Consider the following 17488-nt stretch of genomic DNA (forward strand, 5'->3'; position numbering starts at 1 on the left):
TTGACGCATGCTAAATAAAGTTAAAAAGGAAACTGTCACAGCACAATAAACTTGTTTTAATCACCAATTACTTTGGAAAATGCAAGAATCAATCAGATTTCATTGCTTTTATTTAAGTTGCTGCATGAGGCCAACTTTATAGGACCAAACAAAAGCCTGTTTTTTTTCTCTGATCGCAACATTAAAGCCTGGCAGCAAGATCGACTAATTGTTGAATAAAGTACAGGTCGGAGATGGCAGCTTGTTGACATATATGATTAGAAAGCAAAGGATTTTTTCAAACTGGGACCAACAGCTTCTGTCAACATGTACGTTTATTTATTATCTCGACGTCGACATAAGCATGACAATTTTGGTAGCAATAGTAGACCAAGGAACCGGGACTTTGCTTTATTGTTGAAATAGGCGGCTTGTCGACATAAGTGATGTTGATATCAGTGGGTAGGACTGTATACGAAATTTCAAGAGCCATGCCAAAATTGTATTATATCAGAATTCGTATTAAAACAGAGCATGCTATAGCTGGGTCACACTGTATATGTTGCTTAATACCTATTTTATTATTTATTTATATCCAAAAATGTTTTCTGAGAGCTTAGAACATATCAAGAAAGGGACAGCGAGCTAAATGTCATTCTCATGAATGAGATTCAGAATCAACTACATAGTCAAACATTTGTATAGCACCTGTCCTGTCTGGCAGTTATGTGACATTGAAGGATAAAATAAAAATGTACATATCTTCAAAAAGGAAATTCATAATTGGACTGTAAAATACTGGTACAGTTGTAACATGTTCCACAACTGTATATTACTTGCGGTGGTCCCGTGACTTTTAATATTTCTTCAATGTTCAAGAACTCTATTTATGGTTTAATACCAAAAATAAATGAACCACTTGCAAATATAGTGATTTCCAAAAGTATTTAAGTAAAGAACAAATTAGAAACATGAAATTACTTTCTGTGTTAATAAAAGTTAGGTATTAGAAACATTGTACATTAGTAAGTTCTTAAAACCTTTTCGAAGTGGAATATGTCCAACTACAGTCCCATATCCTTTGCTACTTTCATCTTCGGGATTCCAGACTGGTTCACTGTGAACACGAGTTCCCAGGGGTGGCAGGTCTTCTCTCATAGCCTCTTTGTGGATCTCATCCTCTGGATTCAACTTTTTCTTTTTAACTAGCTCTTCGTATTCTTCTAAGATGTTCTGAATACCTTTCTAAGAAGGGAAAAATCGTGGACTGATATTTTCTTAAAAAGGTCTTACACACAATCTGTTTTGCAAGTCAAGGGTCATTAATCCATTTCTTTCCAAATTTACATAGAACGACATGGAGAAACAACCCTTGGCAAATGAAAATTACACTATTTGGGTTTTGCAGAAATAACAACCCTTTCCAATCCTCCATAAATATGTTTTCAGATCAAAAGCTTATTGTAACTTAAATTCTCTCCATCCCCATTTTTCCAGATTGATAAAAACATGTGCACAAGGAAATGTATCCAAGTAAATTATCTTCACTACTAATACAGTTAAAGCATATAAATTATCAGCAACCAACAAGAAAGTTTTAAATCTACACAACTCACTTTGTCTTCCTCTGAAATGTTCTCTGCACCTTCTAATTCTGGATGCTGATATCCTTGGTCCATCTGTAACACATAATATGACAAGGAAAATGTATCTTAATTCATCCATTCATGATTTAATCAATCCATCCAGCCATCAACCCATGAAGTTACCCACACACCAGCATACCATATTAAAATTTCATCACATCTAAAGTGTGAAACATTAATGTATTTTGCTAAAATTCTTCCATAAATATACGTAAAATTAATTGTTATCATGCATATTTTTAAAATTGCAATAAATGGGCATAAAAAAAATCATACAAAATGGACAAAGCACCTATATCTTCTGACTGTGGGGCCTTTTTCTTCATTCATGCTCTGACAGTATCTATCTAACAAACTGATTAACCGATTCGGCCCCAATCCCGTCTGTAGGCGTGATGAGGCTGTACCCTACTTCCAAGCTCCGCAGCATAAAGGTCATTTAAGATACACCAACGTGGGTGGTATTAAACAAAAGCAGACAGATATAGCTCTAAAATGACATCAAATATTCTGGAAGTTCTAGTTGCATTACAATATACAGAGAGAAAAACCTCAATTGTTGGACCCAGTTGTTTTCCACCCAAAATTCACTCGAGATCGGAATGCGATTTTGTGTCCAGATTTTAGACCTTTTGGCCTCAGATCTAAGGCATACCAGTCTTAACTGCACACAGACAGGTGAACCTTTGCAAAAACTAGGATAAGGTGAGCATTTGGAATAAATTATGGTCTCCATATGAAAATGATGGGTCCATTAAGCACAAAAAAAAAGAACTCCAATTTTTACCCTTCTGCTCATGCACAAGCAAAATAACCAATGGAAAATGATGTTTCTAATACAACTAGGCATTAGCCTTGGAAAATCTCTTGAAAGCCGATGTATTACGATGTATTCAGAAATAGCCCCCCAAATGTCTTTCCTATGCAAATTTCAGGCAAAAACGACAAAAACCTCTGGGGCCGAATGAGTTAAGCCAAATGAATAACCACCAGTCATCAATTAAAAGTTAAAATCAGTAAAGACGGTGTAGACAAGTTAGAGCAAACAATAGACAAGGGAAATAATTGGAAAGGGAGATGATCTGGATATTAGGATATATTTCAAGGAAATTAACACTCCTTGCTACATTAAAATAATTTTCATTCACAATCAGGAACATTGTTAAATCTGAAATACTGAGGTTCTGCTGGATATGTATCAATGAACAAGACTTTCATGATGCATGTTCATTGCTTCTCAAAGGACCGTGAGAAATGGATTACAACATCAGGGAAATTTGGAAAATGAAACTTGAAGCCTTCAGAAGAATAAACGTTTGCAACAAGGCACAATAAATAATTTTGTTCATTATTCATTTCTAGAGAACATTTAGTGATTTGCAACATAAATTTCTTTAAGTATTGGAACATACACCACAGTTAATACTAGCAAATTAAATAAGATCATAATAGACTTTAGTGAGATCCAGACTACACAGAATATTGACAATGCTGGTTAATTATGTGTGCATTTAATGGTTGCATTCTGTGACATTTTCTAATTATTTGAGACAAAATCTTGCAAACATATGAATTTTGTTAAATCAAGCAACATATTTTATGTGATGTACAAAATATGATAAATGCAATGTATTGTTTAATTGCAAAAAGACATGATGTTGGAAACACCAAAACTAAATGTATGTGTTAGGATGGATGAGATTTATTTGAAAAACAGCAACGACAAACAGAACATTTGTCTAATGATTTCAGTGTAAACTGTAGTAAAGACAATTAAATTAACTACAAGATCTGGTCAAAGAACAAAAACAGATTAAAGGCTGAATTTTGAAATTCCACAGACAGATAACCTAGATCCTAGTCTTGTGCATGTTTTGTTTGTATCTATTTTATGAAACTTTATTTTGTTTACTAAATAATGTACTGGGTCATTGATCTATCCATCAAATCATCTATCTTTCTGGATACCTTTCCTTTGACTATTAGCAGAAAAATTACAGGCTTCTCTTTTTACCCTGGTTCGTAGTTTTTTTACACTTTGTCATTTTATATTTCTTTTTTCAAACCTAGCATTTCTGTTATTTCTTATTAAATAGTGTCATCAATCATTGAGAGAGATTGTCACATATATCTATATATCCATCCATCTATTTTGCTATCTAAACGTAAGTCTGTTTCATTGTTGGTAGCAGAATATGTAGGGTTCAAAAAATAATTTCTTCTATTTAACTGTAGTCAAATAATTCCTCACAAAATCTTCCAACGAAAGTTCGTTCCCCTGTACCATTGCTGCTGCCTGGCTAAGTTTCCAATGATTCAACAAGGGGCCTGCTTGAGTCTGTAAAAATGAAAAATCACATCAATATTGTATTTAAAATTGAAAACATTGTGACACATATAAAACTTAGACACTATTATTAGATATTTCAACAAATATTTGCACCTGATTTTGTAAACAAATTCCTTAAATTTATGTTTTTTGATGTTCAACACTTACAAAAAATATATATTGCATTTTTTACCTTTTACCTCATAAATTATTGATGTATTTCCTAAATGCTAAATTCTGTAACATTTCCAAAACACTTTTGAATGAAGCTTACAGCATTTAGTGTTCTTCTGGCAAGATGTCTGCCTTCTTTAAATGAATACAGTTTTCCTTCTGAAACATCTGCTATCATCTGAAGAATACGCTGAAAAATGAAAAAATAAATAAAGAGGAAACATTACATACAATGAACAAATATTACATCATCAGTCTAAATAAACTCAAACAGAATTCTAACAGTACATCAGTGTAATAATGGTTATGCAGTACCAATTAAAAGTATGTTTAAACATGTACAATAAAAAATTGCATGAAAAGCTTTAGGATGACAAACTTTTTCAAATAAATTTGAACATGCAGCACTGCAAGTTTAAAAAAAGGGAAAGATGTTAGAACACTTTTAAAGGTACATAAAATAAAAGATGAAGGTTAAACAGAAAATCCTTAAAATACTGGGTCAAAAATTGTTGCATAAACCACTTTCCTTGAAACGTCCAAGGTTTTCACTGGTGGTATATCAACATAAAGTTTCTTAACTGAGTTAGGAAAGAAAAAAGACATCCATCTCACAGGGTGGAAGTCTATACACTAACAAGAATGTGCTTCTTTGTCAGTGAACATTAGCAAGGTATATACTCTGGTAGAGATTCACCTTTATAGGATGTATGCATGAGTCTCGTGTGCATGTTCTGTAGGTGATAGTCATATAGGCATAATAACACCTCACCTGGTGAGCATGTTCTGTAGGTAATATAGGCATAATAACACCTCACCTGGTGTGCATGTTCTGTAGGTGATATAGGCATAATAACATCTCACCTGGTGTGCTTGTTCTGTAGGTGATATAGGCATAATAACACCTCACCTGGTGTGCATGTTCTGTAGGTGATATTCATATAGGCATAATAACACCTCACCTGGTGTGCATGTTCTGTAGGTGATATAGGCATAATAACACCTCACCTGGTGAGCATGTTTTGTAGGTGATATAGGCATAATAACACCTCACCTGGTGTGCATGTTCTGTAGGTGATATAGGCATAATAACATCTCACCTGGTGTGCTTGTTCTGTAGGTGATATAGGCATAATAACACCTCACCTGGTGTGCTTGTTGTGTAGGTGATATAGGCATAATAACACCTCACCTGGCATGCTTGTTCTGTAGGTGATATAGGCATAAAAACACCTCACCTGGTGTGCATGTTCTGTAGGTGATATAGCATAATAATACCTCACCTGGTGTGCATGTTCTGTAGGTGATGTAGGCATAATAACACCTCACCTGAGCAATTTGTTTAAATTAGCCTCACATTCAGTGTAGATTATATGTGGTTAAAACTGCCTGTTCTCAAGGATAAATCAATAAGAAAAAAACAAGATTCAATGGCGCTTGTACTTAAATCTACTTTGTGCTAAAAATAGACCATGACATCACTGGGCCTGGCTGCCGCCATATTGTTTTCAGACAAAGCACCGAGAGACACTTAGTAACACGTAGTAATTCACAACATATCGGCAAAAATAAGTTGGTTTTTTTTGCACTTCCCTTACTATGTAATGTTTTGATATATTCAACTATAATATAAGAGAGTGTACAATAATAATTTTGTACTTTTTATTTCTTTGTCATCCTTTTGTATTGTTTTTAAATCTACGACGAGTAAAACCCTTATATGTGCACATTAAAGGAATATTCATTTATATCTACTTTGTTTATCATTTTAAGGGTGGCTGTCGTCATTAGGGACAGCAGTTTTTGAACTGCTGTTTCCATCACAACATGCATCAAATTATACTTCCCAACAACATGTAATTATATATATCTTTTAATTAAGGAAATGTATTATCCACATAGTATAAATATAACCAACCTATGCTGCTCTTTTCAACACCATAACTCTTCTGAACAAAATGCATTCTTATATGTTCTAAACTGTCAATCAAAATTACGATTTCTTTGTAAAACAGACATTGAAATAAACATACAAATTTTAACTCCTCTTTTCTTAACTTTTGTTACCGATTAACACCTCAGAAAAGGTTAATAAAATCACCAATGCCTAATACAGAGAAGAAGAAAAAACAACAAACAACAACAAAACCCAAAACAAACATTGATGCATTGTTTTTAATTTGATGGAATATATATGCAACATTTCTAGATTATAAATGCATAATATCACATCAACTAAGCAAAGTGTAATTTGATGCGCTAAACAAAATATAAGAACAAGTCACTCTCCTACATACACCCCTCTCTATTTAAAACATGAATCACATATCTGAATACTTCATCGGCATTATTTCATTATTTAATGGGGGGGTGGCAGTTCCCTTGAAATTTTCATCTCGGAATATTCAGGTTTTATCTATCAGTGATGAAATGCAAGCAATTTGTGTATTATAGTACTGTTCTAGAAAGATTCATCAAAACTGATTATATGTTTTATACAGTCTGCAGGCTTAAGCATCACTGTAACTAAATATTGGAATGCACATCCATTTTCTGATTAACAAATTTAATGCGTGGTACATGATTTTCAGTAAGAACAATAAGAACAATAACACAGATGAGAATGCTGAACGCCATTACACCAGTTCGCCTTGTCTGAATGGCTATTTTTTGAAACTGATATCACTGTGTGTGACGTTTCACAGAGGTAAAAAGTACAAGCGCCATATAATGATACACTTTTCCATATAAACTATTTTGGGGGTAAAAGATTGCAAAATGGCGATGAAATAAATTAAATATCACAAAGAAATGTAAACTATCTGCTCAAATATAAAACAAGATTAGGTGAAACATAAATTCCTTAAATGAGAAATCTTGGAGGGTTTAAATATATGAATAGGAGGCTATTCTCTTCACTAGAAAACTGGATCAAAATAAACACTGTAGATGTTTGGAAATAACATTTCATTGAACCATCATGTCAGTTTAAGACTGTAGATGAAGTTTGGAAATAACATTTTATTCACGTCAGTTTAAGACTAGATGAAGTTTGGAAATAACATTTTATTCATGTCAGTTTAAGACTAGATGAAGTTTGGAAATAACATTTTATTCATGTCAGTTTAAGATTGTAGATGAAATTTGGAAATAACATTTTATTCATGTCAGTTTAAGATTGTAAATGAAGTTTGGAAATAACATTTTATTCATGTCAGTTTAAGATTACATCAAAAATGAAAATAATGCTCTAACAAGGAACATTATGATTTAGTTTTGTAAATAAATTTACCAGAGAAATCTATATCCTTGGATCATCATTTAACTAATCATATTTCATGTACAAGAAAACAATCTAATTCATGCCAAACTACAACAAACACAAAAAATAGTCTCCAAACAAATTAACATTGCTTATCAGCTGAGCCATAGGAGTGAAATTATTTTCTGTGACAATGATAATAGATATGTCCCTCAATTCTAAAATGACTATATTTTTGTGGGTATATATTTACCTGAAAATACAAATCAACAATTTTCTTGTACTACAATATTTTTAAAGAAAGAATTTATGTTAAAGGAACCATGAGGACCAATTATATTGCTGACTGCAATGTGCAACTATATACAAAGTATGAAATAAACCTAATTTATCTCTTTGTGAATATGACAAATTTAAATTTATAAAATGAGTATGATGCAGTATTATAAACTCTCCCATTTAACTAAATTTCTTTGTTTGCAGAGTACATTTTCAAGTATTTGTGTTCTTAATTTAAAATCATTCTACAAAAACCATGATCTGTAAAATTGTCTCAAATTATGTCTTTGTACTTTTTATTTTGGGCTAGAGGCCTAAAATTCTGAATAGTTTTTTTGTTCTTTTCTGTTCTGTTCTGCCAATTTGCAAAGACCATAATGTTTAGAATTTATTTGAAGGGTTAATCATAACATAAAGAATGTTATACAAATTACTCTTTAAATGTGCCACTTAAATTCATTCTTAACAATGCAGGGTGCAGTTAACACATTAATCCCTGGAGGTTTTTGTTGTTTTCGCCTGAAATTCGAGTAGGAAACACATTTTGATAGCTATTTCTGAATACATCTGAAAACACCAACTTCCAGGTGATCATCCAATAACATACTGCCTAGTTGTGTTAGAAACATGATTTTTCATTGGCTATTTGGCTCGTGCATGAGCAGAAGGGTAAAAGTTGGAATTCTTTTTTGTTCCTTTTTTTAGCTACATGGAGCCATTATTTTTGTATTGAGACCATTCTATTCCAAATGCCTATCTTATCCTACTTTTTGCAAAGGTTCATCTGTCTGTTTGCAGTCCATACCAGTTTGCCTTAGATCTGAGACCAAAAAGTCTAAAACCCAGACACAAAATCGGATTCTGACCACGGGCAAATTTTGGGTAGAAAAAAATCAGGTCCAGATTATTTGCTAACATTGTAGAGCTACATCTGTCTACCTTTCTATAATACCACCCACTTTAGTGTATCATGCATGACCATGGCGCTACAGAGCTTGGCAGTAGGCTACTACTTCCTGCCTTGTTAACTCGTCGCCAGGGGCTAATGTGTTAATTATTGTAGATGTGTATGTATACATGTACATATGATATATATGTTCTTTTATGTTTACAATGTTTTTACTTTATATCTGTATTTTAATTTAGATGTATGGACTATGTAGTCTGAAGTAGAGAATTCTTATCTTATCTTATTACAGGGTATGCTCAACTTTTCTGAACAGTCAAAATATTTTACTGATAACTTTTATTTCATTTGAGGAGTAGACTGCAATTAAAATTTAACCAGCCTATCACACAGTTTTTAAAAATAACATTTTCGTATAAAATTTACTTACATCATCTGAGTCTCCCACTGGTATGCAATGCACCTTTACTGTATCAGATGAAAGTTTCTCCACAATTTCTCTCAATTCATCACTTATCTGCACAAATAGCATTGGAAAAATACATACATGCTATTCAAGTGATAAAATAAATGTTTAATTTAAAATAAAATCATTCAGACGGAAGTTGAAATAGATTCTATAATTCAGAACCGATTTCTTTACCATTACACTAGAGGTACTTATGCCACCCCTTCATTCTTTTGTTTTATTTTTTCAGCCTTGAGTCAAGCATGCTGACCACTGAGCCACTGTGGCTTCCAGACAGCCTTGTAAAGAAGCACCTTCTTCTGAGATCACATCAGATAAAATGATCTGTCATATGAGGCTTTATGTTGCAGTTTAGTAAAAGACTTTAAAATACATCAATCCTGATGAATGATAATAAATATATACACATAAATTTCCTGCTAACCAATCTCCCTATCTATTTATAGAAAAGTAAAAAATAGGCAGTTACTTTATACACACCCTAAAATATGCAGAATGCCTACATTATGATCATAATGCTACTAATTTTGTCCAGATGAAAATTTAGCTTGCTTTAAAAAAATTAACGAGCAGGTGCTTTTTTCAGGTTTGCTAACTTTATGATTAGTGTGCTAACTTTATGACTTTATGATTAGTGTGCTAACTTTATGATTAGTGTGCTAACTTTATGATTAGTGCAAAAGGAAATGTTCTTCAATCTAGGTGACATATGAAACAACTGAAATAATCTTACACACACAAATATTCATGATCAGTCTTGAACACTGGAATACCAGGAGAATTCCAAGACCGCCCCCCCCCCCCCAAAGAAGATTCCCAAAGACCTTAAATTTAAACAGATATTTTCACGCAGGGGGATGGGGATGGGTGGTTATGCCTACAGCCCTATAGTACAAATATTTAAAAACTGATGAATGTTAATAAACCAGAATCATCACAATTTTTGCAGTGGTTGATCTCAAACAAATAAAGATTCTATTATTGTCTTTCTAAGGTTTGAACTCAATTAAAAGGTGCCAAATGTTTAAGAAATGTTTTGTAGATTTTATTTCACCTGAAAAAGAAATAAACATTATTCACTAAATGCTATCAACCTCAGAAAGAGATCCTGGGTCAAAAATATCGGGTCCAGAAACCAAGGTAGATCCAGTTGGTTTTCCATCACTTATTAAGATTATTCTGGATAAAACTGGAATGCCTTTGATGATCTTTGTCCTGCTCCCTGAAATACAGGAATATTATCAAATGAAGTCAAAACTGCTGGAACTACCTTGACCAATGCCAGCAATATCAGTGTTACTCTGGGCTCTAAGTGTTTATATATAAAGTTTGCAAATTTAGACATGTGTGTTAAGATAGGAAATACTAGCGAAAAGAAAAATTGTACACTGATTTATTAAACTATCTTAACAATTATTGAATGAAAACAAATATTTGCTTCAGCAAACCAGAAATCTGAGGTAATCATAACCATTTTGCAAGTTTCTCAATAATTGCAGAATTGTAGCAGGTCAGTGGAGTAGGGGCTTTCATCACTGAACTTCTTGACCCATTCTAACTTGGTTCGTGAGTGCAGTATTTTCCTGGTGGGTTCAAAGTGGTTCTGCCTATCCCATTGCCACAAAGAGAAATCTTCCATATCGCCACCTGTTCTTCCATGTCCCAAATGTGACACTCGACAACTATCAAAAGCAACTGCTCAAATGGATTCTCCAGGTGAGGATCTCTTGATGATTAGCAAGATGTAGCTAAGCTGTGTGTTAAAATTAATACTTAGGCAATACCATGCATTTATGAGGGTATCTACAGATCTCTAAATACAACATTTCCAGAACTGAGGAAAAATGCATTTGCTTATACTCAGTCAAAGCCTAATTTTCAATACACACCCTTTACGCCCTGGTCCCACATCACTTATAGTGGGGAAATACAACAGTCAACAGAACTGACACAATTGTACTCAATCAAAGCTTCATTCTGAATGCACACCCTTAACGCCATGGCCCAACATCGCTTGTAGTGGGGAAAATTAACCATAATTCCAATGCCATGAAAGTAAATGGTTCACCACAGTTGTGTGCTATGCAGATGAACTTTGCAATACACATGAAACCAATTTTCTTTGGCACTTTTCTACTGTTCCAGTGACCTGAAGAAAAGCAGAAGCCTTTGTGAATGTCTACCATGCTACTGTGCCAAAAAGACACATACCCAAAACAAACATTTTGGTATTTCTTTTTGCATTGTCACCTGGTGTGCTGGCAGTCATAGTCATGAACTCGGGGTACTTGGCAGCTTGAGGTTTAGCCTTGTGTTGATGGCGCAGCTAAAGAAAGCCAGAACAATGAAGAAGCTAATGGCACAATTAAAGAGAGCATAAAAAAGTACATGCATGATGGGTATGGATAGCAATTTGTGAGGTGTATAGAGCTCGAACTTAACGAATTGCATTACTGTCCATTTTGAGGTCAGACCTACATTCCAACACTAAAGTACATCCTGCCACAATCCATTATCAATACAAAAAGCACATATACCCAACATACAAAAGACATGATAATTGGCCAGACAAGTATTGTCTGCACATGTGATAGTTCTATTTCAAGGGCATCTACTTTCCTGTGGATATGAGCGGCATTGGCAAAACATTTGAGCACCTCAACCCAGAAAGTCCATACTTTTGGCTAGCAAAATGAATTTTGCCCAATATGCATTTGAAAGTAAATACTCTCTGCTGATCACCGACGAGGAAAATAGCCACTATGTTTGGATACAAATCCTCAAGTCTTATGGTATACAAGCAAATTGAAAATGCTGGAATATGAAGTACACCTGCTGAGTGTGCCATCCTGACTTTAGTCTGGCCAACCTGCAGGAAGCATATACTAAATACTGCCCTGGTATAGGCAAAAAGTCAAAATTGTGTGACCCTTCAAGAGCCAGGAAAAAACATCCTGTCATTTCAGAACCACTACTGCCAAATATAAGTTCCATACATCATATATGCAGACCTGAAGGCCAATAAAAGGCCCTGCCATTGAACCAAATAATAGCAACATGCTTAAAACTGCTGAACAGATCCCATGTAGCTTTTGCTACATAGTCATCAGCTGCAGTAACTGGAGGCATTGCTAGAATAGATCTTTTGGAACATTAAAGAAATGATCATTGATGGAACAAATGGAGGAACTTTCAAGAGGCAAAGGACTATCGCCTCTAAGGCAGAGAGCTGGAGGGCAGACAGGTGAGAGACTCAAGCCATATTACTGGCAATTATCACTGCACTACCCATAAAATGTAACCTCATGCTGCAGATCCACCAAGAAAAGAAAGCAAACATGCCATCACCTGCAGAGCTACAATGGCTACCTCATCATGCTGGAACAGCCTCAGTCGAAAAGATTAGCACCATTCAACTAATGGTGGATTGCCCTGGGCAGAGTCCATGCACGTGCATATGGCAACTACTGAGTCATGTCTCAGACCAAAGATGAAGTGCTTGAACAGGAAAATCAGCTAGTCATAGCTGCAGACCACAAGATGTTCTTTGGTACTTGATGAAAATGCAATGTTATACTTAAAAAGATAGAGGAGATTGTATGTATTGTCATGCATATCCAGCAGGAGCATGTGGATCTAGTACTCATGCTTGTCACCAAGGATGTCCTTGGTAAGTTTGTTGAGAAGCTTTGGGTTTTGCCGCCAATGTTTCCAAGATTTCCAGGCAGTCCTTTCACCTTACTGGCGGTGGCAGCAAAGGCAATGTCATGTAACACACTACACACTTTGATTTCCACTGCATGCTGTGCTTGCTAAACTAGCTGGTTGGGAATACAATACATACCATAAATATGTATATTGCCAAGGATTTGTTTCAATAAGCTAATTTAGCCATGTACCATCCCACTGTAGCTGTCCATGACACAGATGAAGAATACCTCATTGGACTATGCCCACTTAGATGTCTAGGCCAAGAATGCCCTTAGGTAATAAATAAGTACCTTCAGACACAATCAGCAGTTCTTTGTGAACAAAACTTCTATGCAAAGAAGCTCTCCCAGAAAGAAGGTATAAAGATGGATGGCCTGGGATGTTGAACATAACAGTCAGGATGTACACCCTCAAGAGACCACACAGAGTTAAGTCTCACATTCCAGCTCTCCCACCGCATATGGGTATTGCACCAATGAATTTGAGGGCGTTGCTCTTTCAGTGCAACCATAACAGCGGGCAGCCATCTCCCCCAGTTTCTGCTATGCTTTACATGCACTTGTCAGGTGCTCTCTGCACTCTCTGCTTTTCCTATCATACCAACACAACATTTCCTGGATATACTGGTGTCCAAACAGCAAGAGTACAGTTAATCTTCATAATGTTGCCACATAGTCGATGCCAACTCCATCCTGCCTCACATGCACACCTTGCCTAGACAAAAGCTGTGATTTGGTACCCATAAGTTCCCATTTGGGGTCAACCTATAGCAGTTTGGGCCACTTTAATGGCTCCTACTTGTAGATATGCACCAACGTGTCAGCGACTTTGTGGTCTAGGTCTTGGTATTCTTGTAAAGACAATATCAATCACTGTCAGCAAATATTTTTATCTGTATCACCCAACCTTGTGGTGCAGCAGAAACAAGAGGTTGGCCTGGTCCACCCAATTAGGGACCAAAACAATAAACTGTGGTCTGATAAACTTACTCAGTATGAGTAAGTAACTCTGCCATAGGACCTGCTTCTTTAGCCATTTCATGGCAACATCTTGTGAAACAATGGTGGGTTATGCATTTTTTTTAAATCCGTGCCACTCCTATCAGTAATCTTACAGTTGCAGTATACTGCCGTGAGTTTAGTATCCATTGCATATCATGGGCATTTTATCAGCTATTAGTATACAAATGAGCTTTGGAAACAAATGCCTGTACTCACCTTCTCCACTATTATAAATATTTGTAGGCCACATAGCCCAGGCCAGCAAGACCCCAGATGATAAACATAAAAATAATTCAACCAGCTGCTCATCTTGTGTTTTTAAATGAGTTAATCAAGACTCTAGTTTAGCTCATGCTGATACTCAGCTTGTACAGTTGTTGTTGCTGTGGGGTTTAATGCCATTTTTCAGTACACAATAGGCTATGCATGGCGGCCAGTATTAATGGTGGAGGAAGAACCCGGGAAGAACCAAGGACCCACAGCTTGTACAGCTTAGAGTTCTTCCATAGACTGGTCAAAACAGGTTGCAGTCTTCATTTGACTCCTTGTTAATCTACCTGTGAAAAGATGTAGGTTGTGCCACCAAATGCAAAGGCATTAAAAATTGTCCACTGACCATGACAGAAACAGAGGTCACTATTGTCTTCCTTTAGGGATTCAAACATGATGATATTAGTAGACAGAAAGATGCCGTGTTGAATTAACATGTCCCATGTCCAAAGGCTCAGCACTGTGATGGTAATTGACTCTGCTGCATCTTCATTCTCTAGGCCTCCAAGGTTGACTAATTTCATTATTAACAAGCATTAGGCAATCATCGAATACACAACTCCAACACCACCTAGTAAAAGTAAAGGGGATCTCAGAATTGGCATATGGTGGTATAGACACACTTGCATGATTTTATTCCATATATAAAGGTCAACCATACATCTAATAGTGGCCGCTGGTGCTTGTGCTTGCTGTGGTTCCAATTTAGATACAACTGATGGTTCAATTTACACTTGTGTTGGTTGTACCACTTATATTTAGACAATGTGTTTTTCAACATGCTGAATATTTTTTTATTTGCAGCAATGTGCCTTTGCTTGTGTTTTCAGTGGAGTGGACGTTCTTTACCTGTTTAGCATGTGGTTCCCACTGACCTCATATCGATGACAAAGGCAAACCAGTTTTTGTTGGCATCATGCCATCCCATGGAAATAAATTTGGCTTGGGACACCCTCAACTGACACTGACGTAACAAAAGGCTTGTAGAAAGACTCAGTATCACATGCTAAATTGGTGTTGCATGCAACATCCTCAAGATGGATAACTATTTCCTTCACGCTTTTTCGTTTGTGTGTTTAGGCTGGTGTTTCACATATTGTCACTCATTTTTAGCAATAAAATGTGATGGTACAGCATTCTGATCTACATGACAGTCAATTTTCCCCATGTACTACTGTCAGATCATGCAAGCTATCACTAAACATCAGCTCGAAGGTGAGATACTCTGAAAGGCCAGAATGGAAGTATGATGTGACCATTTACCAGCTAAAAGTCAAACAGCATGAAACAGTTCCCAAATGCAGCAGTGATACATATGTTTTCTTGGGTGGTGGCAACGCCAATGCCAGTGATGATATATATGTATAGTTGCAGTGTTCATGCTCTGGATGCCCTGGTCCTCTCTCTTTCAGTTAGCCAAAGATCACTGTAAATACCTCAAATGTCGACATCATCTATGCTGGCCAGCTCATTACTCTTGAGCTTGACACTTACCTTAATGGTGGGTTAGTATGGTTAGTGTCTACCAGCATTGGGTGGTCAGAATAAATGAAAAGAACGCTACGGAAACATATTCTTGGACCAGTGGCAGCAAGGTCCCAGAAGGGTGAAAACATGATGATGTATCCATAGGAAGACTAGAATAACGCTTAACCCCGACACCTAAAGCAGACTCTGACATTACAAAGTAGTAGGTTAAATAATCAGCTGGAGCAGCTGACTAGAATGCTGAAAAAGCTGGCAAAAAGAAAAGTGGAGGCTCTGCCAGGAATTATCGGGTTAGTTGTGTCATTCTTACTGAGTACCTCTTACAATGCCATTGGCTGACTTGCTAGAAATCATTATGATTGCGATTGTTCAATTTTTTCATAATGTTTATGTTGTAAATATTTCTGTTAACCACCTAACAGTTAGAATATATTTTGATCTATATAGCATTTTATTGATATTGTAAACTTGTTCCAAACTCGTCATAAATTTTTGTGTTAACAGCTACCTTTTTGACCAGAATTCCTTAGTCTTCTGATTTAACCCACATAATGGGCAAATTTCCTATGTTTTATTAATTACTATATGAAAAAGAGAGCAACAATGTTATTTTATTCAATGCTGGGATTTCATTATTTATAATATCATAGAGAAAAGACCGATAAATGTGTTTATAGAGATCTTACCTCCCAAGCAACTAAATGCCAGCAAGAGCCCACCAAACAATGGAGTAGGTCCACCCAATTTGATTTTACCTATCATAAATACAAATAAAACAATTAAGCTGCTTTATGCATGACACTTTGCATGTGTGTGTGTGTGTTTGTGTGCATGTGTTTGTATCTTTATTGTACACTCATAAAAAATTTATATATACTCAAATTGTTAGACCAAAAAAGATATCCAGACTCCTGCATCAGTAAATTTCCAGTACAGGGCAAACCAGAGAGTAACATGATGTCAGTCTTTCTAAAATTGAAACTTACAGTTGTTGGTTGGAAAAGTACAATAGTCTCAGTATGCATGTGACGTGGAATTTTTAGCAATTTAAAATTAACATCATTATCGGAGGAAAATAAATGTTTACATTTAGGCACAGAGAAGCAAAACTATGCAGATTAATGTAGAAATCAAAACTAAAGAAAACAATGGTACCAGAAAATTGACCATATCTCTAGTTTTTTTGTGGGGGGGTGTAGATTTAACTGCACTTTAATATATTAATGGCTGTGTCACGCTGCAGAAATGGGAGCTAAGTGCCTTTCCCAAGGACATGCCAAGGCAAACACCTGCTAACTATGGATTATGAGTTTGATGCTCTACCAAATTATTTACCATGGCTCCAACAACTGTATATCTAGAAAAAGGCATAACATTTATATATATGGGTAACATGTTCAGATGCAAACTAGAAACACGCAAATTAATGCCATGCATATATATATATATATATATATATATATATATATATATATATATATATATATATATATATGCAAGCACACAATCTAATGTGAATAACAGGGACTTCAGGAAATCCACACTATTAATCTATTAATTCATATTAAATGGGTTTCACCATAAATAGGTTTTATATGTGTGATATAGGTTTTAAAAAAGATGCTGTTCAGTATGTTTCTTTAAAACAAAAAAATAGAAGTGAATTTTAATGAATATCAAGGAGTTTATCATGTAAGAAGCATCATGCAATACCAAAACCGTAATTAGTTTGTCAAGTATGATTTAAAGCCAAAGTGAATACTTAAAGACTCTTAAACAATCAAAACAGTTTTTTAAAAAAGGGGTTAAAAAAAGCAAACAAACATAATACCGTAATGATTGTCTTGGGACATGAAAAAATAATAACTTTTTTTGTATCCCAAGATTTATATGCATTACAAAAATTATAACATTTTTGATGTCCCAACACTTACATATGTAAAGAAAAGCCAAGACAAATTGGCAAGATTACC

At 35.3% G+C, this 17488-nt stretch overlaps 1 protein-coding gene across 1 annotated transcript in view; it reads right to left on the bottom strand.

Annotated features, from left to right (window-relative positions):
- Positions 1–17488, bottom strand: part of LOC149801928 (uncharacterized) — a 122761-nt gene that overhangs the window by 16194 nt on the left and 89079 nt on the right. Inside the window, exons 22-28 of the mRNA XM_089956309.1 lie at positions 16202–16270; positions 10140–10267; positions 9007–9093; positions 4229–4318; positions 3877–3963; positions 1596–1658; positions 1020–1224 (exon numbers count right to left, since the gene is read on the bottom strand). Of these exons, the coding sequence (XP_089812435.1) occupies positions 1020–1224; positions 1596–1658; positions 3877–3963; positions 4229–4318; positions 9007–9093; positions 10140–10267; positions 16202–16270 (729 nt within the window). The remainder of the gene's footprint in view (positions 1–1019; positions 1225–1595; positions 1659–3876; positions 3964–4228; positions 4319–9006; positions 9094–10139; positions 10268–16201; positions 16271–17488) is intronic.

Source organism: Sinohyriopsis cumingii, chromosome 4 (genome assembly GCF_028554795.1).
Source record: "Sinohyriopsis cumingii isolate HCF-2022 chromosome 4, ASM2855479v2, whole genome shotgun sequence".
Lineage (NCBI taxonomy): Eukaryota > Metazoa > Mollusca > Bivalvia > Unionida > Unionidae > Sinohyriopsis > Sinohyriopsis cumingii.